This window comes from Squalius cephalus (genome assembly GCF_949319135.1).
Source record: "Squalius cephalus genome assembly, chromosome: 8".
Classification (NCBI taxonomy): domain Eukaryota; kingdom Metazoa; phylum Chordata; class Actinopteri; order Cypriniformes; family Leuciscidae; genus Squalius; species Squalius cephalus.
Genome location: NC_137129.1, coordinates 9,491,042 through 9,500,937, shown reverse-complemented (window position 1 = coordinate 9,500,937; position 9,896 = coordinate 9,491,042). Strand labels below are relative to the sequence as shown.

Here is a 9,896-nt window from a genome sequence, read left to right as displayed (position 1 = left end):
TAACAGTAATGATCATGATGAGCAAAGAAAATCAGGCATTGGTGGTTATTTCACGGTGTCCACACATGCTGTGTCATGGAAAAAGACTACTAAATAAAACACCTGCTATGAGCTGTTCAATGTATTGTATTTAATATATTTACATTTGTTGATAGCAACCAAACTAATTTGTGGCTTGTGTGCAGAGCTGGAAATGATTTACAGGGCCCAGATATACCTGTTCCACCTGTACAATCGAAAGGTAATACTGAAGCACAGTTAACCCTATCATGTCCAGATACAATCTAACAGTCTAACCTTGAACATGAAAGTCTTGCCACGTTGCAGAATGTGAGTTTGTCTGCAAGTTGAGGGCGTTGTTGAGTCAACATTTGAAAGAATTACAACATGCTTATATTCTGAGGATCCTAGCAACACATGAGCAGGACTTCAATTCAATTATGATTGCTTATACTTTTGTGTCATTTAATAGGGTTCTTTTAATTAAAGAAAACTGTTTTAACTGCTGTCTAACTTTAGCAAGCACTGTGTTCAAATTTTTAACCATTTATGCACATGCTTCTTATTTGTAAATTAAATGAGTCAATTTTCTCTTAACTTGTGTATTCTTTATAGGCTGATTTAATAAGAGCATTTTCATTTGTCTGTGGATTTTCCATGTGTTCACTCAAATCAATTAGATGTTGGAGCTTCACATTGCTATTTATATATACTTCACAAAAATATTTAAAGGGCAATCGATCATAAAACGTATTTCTTCACTTAACCTGAATCCATCATAATTAAAGATGTCTTCTCTTGATTCCTTTAAACTGATACACATTTTATAATTAAAGATTAAGTAAATCTTTTTGATTCTTAAGAAATACATAATGAAATTGCATAATAAATTGCATAAGAAAAAATAAATAATGGTTGATTCTCAAAAAACAATATTGGTTGATTGATGGCTGATTAAAAATAAAAAATAAAAATTGCATGATTAGAGAAAAAACAAACAAACAAAAAATGGTTGATTCTCAAAAAAAAGAAGTACACAAACAATTGTACACAAACAATTAAACAAACAAACAAAATGATTTAGATAGATAGCAAACAAACAAACAAACAAACAAACAAACAAACAGTTATTGGCTGGTCGATTCATGATTGGAGAAAAACAAACAAACTGGTTGATTCTCAAATAATTTAATGATTAGAGAAAAAAAAAAATGGTTGATTCTCAAAAAAAGTAGGCTACACAAACAATTAAACAAACAAACAAAATGATTTAGATAGATAGATAGATAGATAGATAGATAGATAGATAGATAGATAGATAGATAGATAGATAGATAGATAGATAGATAGATAGATAGATAGATAGATAGCAAGCAAACAAACAAACAAACAAACAAACAGCTATTGGCTGGTCGATTCATGATTGGCGAAAAACAAACAAACTGGTTGATTCTCAAATAAATGCAATTAACAAACAGACAGACATAGATAGATAGATAGATAGATAGATAGATAGATAGATAGATAGATAGATAGATAGATAGATAGATAGATAGATAGATAGATAGATAGATAGATAGATAGATAGATTATACAGGGGAAATCTTTTAAAAACATTCGACAGTGTGAATATTAAATGACGCACAGGGGCTCTTGAGTGTTCCGCTAATGCACGCACAGTGAACTCCAGCCTTCCCATAATGCTCTGGTCACGTGGTTCACTTTATGAAGCCCAGACTGTCAAATCTGAAACTTCCTGGGGTGCGATGCCGTACATGCAAGACTATGACATTTACTTCAGCCATGTAACTCGTCAAAAGATCGCCCGTTTGTAAAAACTCCAGCTACTTAAAGCGATTAGCGCGAGCTGCAGTTGTGTGTGGAGGGGAGTAGAGCGGGTTTGTTGTTTGAGGAGGATGTGTGTGTGCTGACAGTGACACGAGCGGCACTTATACTGTATCTGACTGTCTAAGAGCACGGCATGAAGAGATCAGGTAAGACCATCAGCTATTGAGTTACATGAGTCTCGTGGATGCATGTATGTGGGTGAGTGTGCAATATGAACATGTTTTGCATGTTAACGAGCCTTCATGCTTTTACACGGAAAGTCACTGCTCGGCTTTATCATTGTATTTTGGATGCAAATTTACCTTATGTTATATACAGTTAATGTTATGGGTTAGCATACTTGTATTAATAGTTTGATGATGTCATGTGCTTCTGCTGCATCTTTACGAAGTCTTCTCAGATTACTTTGTATGTGTGTGTAATGTGTATGTGTGTAAAAAATACTCTGGTGGTACCATATGGTGCATAATAATACTATAACCATATGCTTTGACATGCTTTTGAATGATGCCCATATTTCTATGAAATGGTGTATAATAGTTAAGCTCTTAAAGAACTGTATTACACTACCATGGTATGCATCACGGTACCACCATGTTTTCAATTACCATACTTCTTTGTACTTTGATTTGTTTTTGTTAGTTTCTAAGTGTTGAGAGAGAGTCAAAATTCAGTCCTTATTCGGCACTGCTACTTCTTATTTTGGAATTTTACATTATTAACTCTGCTGCTGCTTCTTCTTCTTTTAACAAAATGTGTGTTTTACTTTCCTAAACCAGCTAAACCAGTTGAGTAGCAATTCAACAAGGTTGGGTGACCAGCTAAGACCAGGAAATCATCTTTTTTTCATCTGGGTTGTCTAAAATCCAGAAAATATAAAACTCCTGTCAAAAGTTTGGAAACATTAACATTTTTAATGTTTTTCTTAGAAGTCTCACTAAAAACACAGTAAAACTAATATTGAGAAATTTTATTGCAAAATAAAATAACTGTTTTCTATTTGAATATAATTTAAAAAGTTATTTATTCCTGTGATGGCAAAGCTAAATTTTCAGCATCATTACTCCAGTCTTCAGTGTCATTCTAATATGCTGATTTGCTGCTCAAGAAACATTTATTATTATTATCATCAGTGTTGAAAACAGTTGTGCTGCTTAACATTTTTGTGGAAATGGTGATTCTTTGATGAATAGAAAGTTCAATGAACAGTATTATTTGCATTTATTACATTTATTTATTAAATTTATTAAAGCAATTATTTGAAACCTTCACTGTCTGGAGTAATGATGCTGAAAATTCAGCTTTGATCACAGGAATAAATTACATTTTTAAATTGATTACAATAGAAAACAATTAGCCTATGTTTTTACTGTTTTTACTTAATTTATGATTAAATAAATGCAGCCTTGTTGAGCATAAGAGATTTCTTTCAAAAACAAGAAAAATGTATGTTTTTGTACTTTGACAGTACTGTATATTTGACATTTTTTATATATATTTAATTTTATAAATAATTTTAATATTATTTTAAAAAGTCCAATATGTTTTGATATATGGGTGTGAGTGACAATTACTTAAAATAGAAAAAAAAACAAACATATCTATAAATAATGATAGATATTTTATTTAAAATATTTTAATCTATGTGAAGTTCAAGTTCTGATGTTCTGGTTTGAGGACAGGTGGTTTTAGGGGGAGTGAGTGCTGTAATGTAATGTCATAATTTAAAAAAAGAGAAAATGGAAGGAAATGCTACATTAGTGTTAAGAACAAGCAAGTGACCATCACTGATTCGTTTCAAAGTGGATGTAGGCATTTAAAAAAATATATAGGTATAGTTGTGTTTCGAAAAAAGGGAACAAAGCTGCAAATGGAGAGCACTTGTTCGACAAGTAAATCGGGACATGTGAATCATTTTGGGATGGTACTAACTCACCTAAATTTAAGTAGAGCGTCGTCAAAGTCCTGTTATGTACAGTAAATACATCTAGGCCTATTGCTTTCAGCAGGAACTGTAAGCCAGCTGTAGTCTATAACACAGATGTTCTGGCTCCTGATTCACATGTAGCAGCAACATCCATCTTACTGTACACAGAATAATGACAATGTTCTGACTAAACCCTCCCTAGATGATGTACTAACAGCCCGGGTTGTCTCATTTTTCCCTGCTTATTAATACAGCACAGACAGTCCTTTCTATCATCCCTCTCATCCTCATGTTGTTTAAAACCTGTATAACTTCCTTTCTTTTGTGGAACACAAAGGGAGAAGTTTAGCAGAATGTCTGAGCTTCTCTCTTCCATACAATGAAAGTAGGTGGTGACCAGTGGATGTCAAGCTCCAAAATGTACCAAAAACACTAAAAGTAGCCTGTATTACCCAGCAGGCATTATAAACAAAGTCTTCTGAAGTCATATGATAGTTAGGACATTTAAGCTATTATTCACTGAAAATCTTGCTTCGACAGCTATGGTCACCATTCACTTTCATTATATGAAAAATAACAGCTTGGACATTCTGCTGTGAATTTCTACTTAGTGTATCATGGGGAAAAAAAGTCAAATGGACTTCAAAAGACATAAGCTTTTAAACACTTTTGTGCACAAAACCAGTTTTTGAACCTTGTAATTTAAAGGTAATAATGCCACAGAAGTGATACTCAAGCTTCTCAACCCTCAAGAGCTGCAGTTCCCCAGCTTTCCCACATCCACCCAACCTATCAGGTTTAGTACGGAAGTTTTTATGGGTGCCCAGTCAAGGGTTGCTTTCAGAGAGCTCTCCATTTTGTAATCCCAGAAAGCTTTTGTCACTTGGCTTGTGACCAGTCTTTTGGAAAGGTGGAGCTACATCTTCAATAGATCGGAGCAGGAGAAGAAAACACTCTTTTCATAATTCTGATAGCCAACTTAAAGGATGAAAAATAATATAAATAATACATTTTTTAAAAATTGCTAACATTTTGTAAAAATAAACACTTTTAGGAATGACTTAAAGGGATAGTTCACCCAAAAAAAAAAAAAAAAAAAAAAAAATATATATATATATATATATATATATATATTTTTTTTTTTTTTGGTCATCATTTACTTGTCAAATTGTTGTAAACCTGTATGAAATATTTTATAGAATGTTGGTAACCAAACAGATGCTGGTACCTAATTGACTTCCATAGTATGAAAAAAAAATGATATGGAAGTCAATGGGGATCAGAAACTGGTTGGTTATACCAACATTCTTCAGAACATTTTCTTTTGTGTTCAACAGAAGAAAGAAACTCATACAAATGATGATGATGGAATTTTTAAGATTGTGTGAACTATACCTTTAAGTGTTGAAACACTTTTGGGCCCACTTTACTTCTTTTTTTTTAAAGGTCAAAAATGTGTTTAAGAAATGCACTTGATTAGTTTTATATATCATTTATAATTCAATGGTTATATTTATGACAAAGTGTTATGAGTAAATGTTTCATAATGGGCATATGGTTTCAACATAAGATGTGCAGTTAAACCTATACGTGTGTTACTATTTTTAAAGAGCACACAGAAGTGGAAGCAATTTAAAGCAATCCAATAAGCTAATAGGTATTTATAGCATCTAGTTGGATCTTCTGAGAATGTTCTGAGTTTGTTTTCATACATATCTTCCCCTCTTTTCGCTCGCTTTTGCAATTTGCACACATTCATACGGTAGTTAAGCCTGCATCTGCCATCAGCTGTTATACTGCCAAACATTTTAACCACAGACTCCCAAATATTTGAAGTGCATTGATGGTCCATTTATATTATTTAGTGTGCAGTTTTGTTGCATATATATGTGTGCGTAAGCAACATTCATTATTAAATGAGGTTAAAATGTTGAAGTGTTGTGATTGAGGAATGGAATTACTGTCTCAGACTGTCCGTCTGTCACGACCACTGTTCAGCTAAATCCCTGCATGCTGAAATATTAATGCAGCTCAATTATGTGATTACTCAGTTGATGATGGATTGTCTGTATTCAACCCCTCAAATTCAGCTTCAGTGATTGGAGCTGGCGGTTAACATGAGACTTTAGTCAAACACCTTGGGATTAAAAGTAGAAACGATGTGTCTGAATAATATGTTCCGTTTTCAGTTAAAAAGAAAAATGTACAAATTTTCTACTTGAAACACTCTTTTTTCGTAAACAGTACATTGTTCATTGACAAGGCTTTCAGTAGATCAGCCTGGCCAATGTATCAGTCTATCACTAATCTGCATCTTCTCTTTCCTCTCTTGCCCTTCAGAAAGGTGGGAGTCTGGGGCTCTTTGACTAATGCTGTTATTGGTGCTGGCTGCCAGGTCATGAAGATCCGCTGGTCGAGGAAGGTGGCTCTCCTGGCCAAGGTCGGCTTCCTCTTTTCTCTGCTGTGGCTCTTCTATCTCCTTATAGTCCGTTCTTCCCCGCCATCTCTGGCTGATAATGATGGTCAACGCCACATCCTGGATCGTGACCTTCCATCCATTGAGGAGGAGAACTCCGACAACCTCCTGCGGCCTGTTTACGAGAAGCTAGCACCAGACCCCAACGCTCCTGGAGAATATGGCCGAGCCACCCGATTGACCCTCAGCACTGAGGAGAAGAAAGAGGAGGAAGCCAGCATTGAGCGCTATGCCATCAACATCTTCACCAGCGACAAGATATCTCTCCATCGCCATATTCAAGACAACAGGATGCACGAGTATGTCTTCCACTCCTTAGCTCACAGCAATGGGCTCATTACACACCCTCCTACCACCTAACAATGCCTAAAGGCTGGCCCACACTAAAAGATTTTTAAAAACGTATCAGATTTTCAAAATGTGAGAGGCCACAAACATGATGATAAAACATTCATAGATTTAACAGTTTTGTTTCTGTGTGGAGTGCTGCGATGTGACCAAGACGCACACCACGCGCTAACAGATACCATTCACAAACAACCTCGCGAAAATCTCTCGCGGTTAAACGTGACTTTAGAGTAAACAAACATGGCAGATGAAGGGCAAGAAAAATGGCCATAATAGTGTTTAGACTTCTTTTTACAGAAAATGTTATGCTTTTGTCTTCTATCAGCTCGCTTTCTGATTTGTTTCGTTCCACGTGACAATCTACAGAGTGCGTGTGGTTTAAGTCCCCTGCGTTCTTCTGAGCAGATTCAATCATTTTAACACGCATCACACCTCAGGGAAATCTGATACAATAATCTGTAGATCCATCAAGATAATTGTGACTTTACCTAGGACTGTTGAAAGCGGAGAATTGTGCCCACAATCAGCCTGATTATCTTGTAGTGTGTGGTTGCCTTAGCAACATTCTGAAAACACTATAGTAACTGCTTTGAACACCTATCAGCAGTTTAGCAACCACAGAGAATACCTTAGCTGCTACAAAGCAACATCCTAAAAACACTCTAAACAGCTTATTAACTGTGTAGCAAAGCCTTGGAAACCACCTAGCAACACAATAGGAACCATCCAGAACACCCAAGCAACCACAAAGCAAAACACACCTTAGTAACTGTTAGGGGTGGAACCGTACACAGAAGTCACGGTTCGGTTCATACCTCGGTTCAGACATCACGGTTCGGTACAATGGAGGGAAAAGCAAAATAAAAATGCAGAAGGCTTGTGCATGTCTCAGGCTGTACCACCAAAGGAAAATAAATTACTTAAGACTTGTATTTTTTTAAATAAGTGTTATTAATAAAGGAAAGGCATAGAACCAGTTTATTTGTAGTGCACTGACAATAGTTTTATATAATTAGTTTATTACTTAAATGAATAAAAAGACAAAAAGACCTTGAGATATGTTTGGTAATTGTACCTGAATGAATTGAAAATGAATTTGCTACATTTCAGATTAAGATTCCTTAAAATTTTAATCAACAGTAACTTAAAGACTTTGCAGTTTGAATGATGTCCTGTATAAACAAAATGATGGAGTATGTTTTTATGTTTCCACTGTTCGATCGCGCCCACGCCTGCGCCTCACGCACACACACACGCACACAAATATAAGTAAACACTTTGCGACTTTTCGATCGCGCCCGCGCCTCTCTCTCTCTCTCTCTCTCTCTTTCTTTCCGCATTACATTAATTAATTTGCACGCGAGTTTTATTTATTTTTATACCGTGTATTATCCGTGTAAATTTATGCACCAAACCATGACGCCCGTACCGTTTCAGTTCAATACGAATACATGTACTGTTCCACCCCTAGTAACTGTATAGCAAAGCCTTGGCAACCACATAGAAATCCATTAGCAACCATCCAGAACACCCTAACAACTGCTTAGCGACATGCTATAAACACTCTGAACACCTTGGTAACTCTATAGCAAAGCCCTGGTAACTACATGCACATTAATAACTGTAAGGAAAAGCCCTGGAAACCCCCTAGCAGCACCTTAGCGACCATCCAGAACATCCCAACAACTGCATGGCAATGTTAAAAACACTTTGAACACCTTAGTAACTCTATAGCCAAGCACTGTTAACCCCCTAGCAACGGCACGGCAAGCACCCAAAACACCTAGCAACTGCACAGCAACATGCACCTTAATAACTGTTAAGGAAAAGCCCTGGAAATCCCCTAGCAACACCTTAGCGACCATCTAGTACATCCTAACAACTTCATAGCAACATGCTAAAAACACTTAGAACACCTTAGTAACTGTATAGCCAAGCCCTGGTAACCACCTAGCAATGCCATGGCAACCACTCAAATACCTAGAAACTGCATAGCAACATGCACTTTAATAACTGTATAGAAATGGCCTGGCAACCACAAAGAATAAGCTAGGATCATGTTGGTGACTATGCTTGTCATTGCAATTGTATTTATAGAGGCATGTGGCAAATAAATGCATTACATTATATTCCATTACAAATAAGCATGAAAAATAAATAGAAAATGTGCTTGTTTTCACTTCCAGAGGAATTGAAATCATGTCCTGAATGGCGATTCCTCAGGTGATTTATACACTTCTGTCCACCTCACAGCTTTACAGATGTTGTCTGTTGTCTGAAACGAATCCATTGCCTGCAGCCAGACAACATGATTAAAAATGAACAACAATAGAAAATAGAGCTGGGATGTTTTCTCAGAACAGCAATGCTTTTGTATGAGAATAATTGTTTCATGGTTCTTGTCACACAATAATGAGTAGGGTTCAAGCTGCTGCTCTGAAAAGAGAAAGTGTCCCCTTGGAAGACGAGAAGTGAGACAAATTGGATGCGTTTTTTCTCCCTGCAGTCTTTCAACTGCTCTCCGGTTGCCACATCACAGGAGATCACACACGGCAGGAGCACATTTCTTGGCATCAGCAGGGATTTTTATCAGTTAATGTGAAGTTCTTTTGCTCGCTTTCTGAAATAACTTTTAGGCAAGTTAGTTCTTGTCAAAGACTTAAGCATTACTGCCAGAAATTATGCTGTGGTTTTTTTTTTCTTGTGCATTTCTCTTTGTAGCAATAATTACTGTAACTGTGCACAAGTGTAGTTGCCGTCAGTGAATGTAGAGTCTTGAGTTTAAAGAGTTCAAGGAACACAATGAAGTACACATTTGTTTGATCAAAAATAGAGTTAAAAAAAAGAAAGAAAATAACTGTTTTCAATTTTGTTTTTGAATTTTCAGCATCATTACTCCCGTCTTCAGTGTCACATGATCCTTCAGAAATTATTCTAATGTACAATTTTGGTGCTCAACAAACATTGCTCATTATTATCAATGTTGAAAACTGCTTAACATTTTCATGGAAACTGATACATTTTTCTCAGGATTCTTTGATGAATAGAAAGTTCAAAAGAACTGCATTTATTTGAAATAGAAATATATTGTAACATTAGAAATTAGGGATGCAAATTATCGATTAATTCATTAATCATTAATTGATTGACCTTATCGATCGATTAACGATTAACTGATAAGCGGCTATTTTCCTGAAAATGTAAATTTCTCACGGTATCAACAGTGTCTTTAACATAAAAAGCTAAATATTGCTTATAGACTACTGAATAAAAATGCATGTTATTGCTCAATTGATG

The 9,896-nt window shown here is 35.7% G+C and overlaps 1 protein-coding gene across 1 annotated transcript in view; it reads left to right on the top strand.

The window, feature by feature from the left end:
- Positions 1–1,733: 1,733 nt before the first annotated feature.
- The window catches only part of poc1bl (POC1 centriolar protein homolog B (Chlamydomonas), like), a 41,567-nt gene continuing 33,404 nt past the window's right edge, over positions 1,734–9,896 (top strand). The window contains exons 1-2 of the mRNA XM_079878799.1: positions 1,734–1,994; positions 6,116–6,550. Coding sequence (XP_079734925.1) covers positions 6,174–6,550 — 377 coding nt within the window. The 5' untranslated portion in view covers positions 1,734–1,994; positions 6,116–6,173. The remainder of the gene's footprint in view (positions 1,995–6,115; positions 6,551–9,896) is intronic.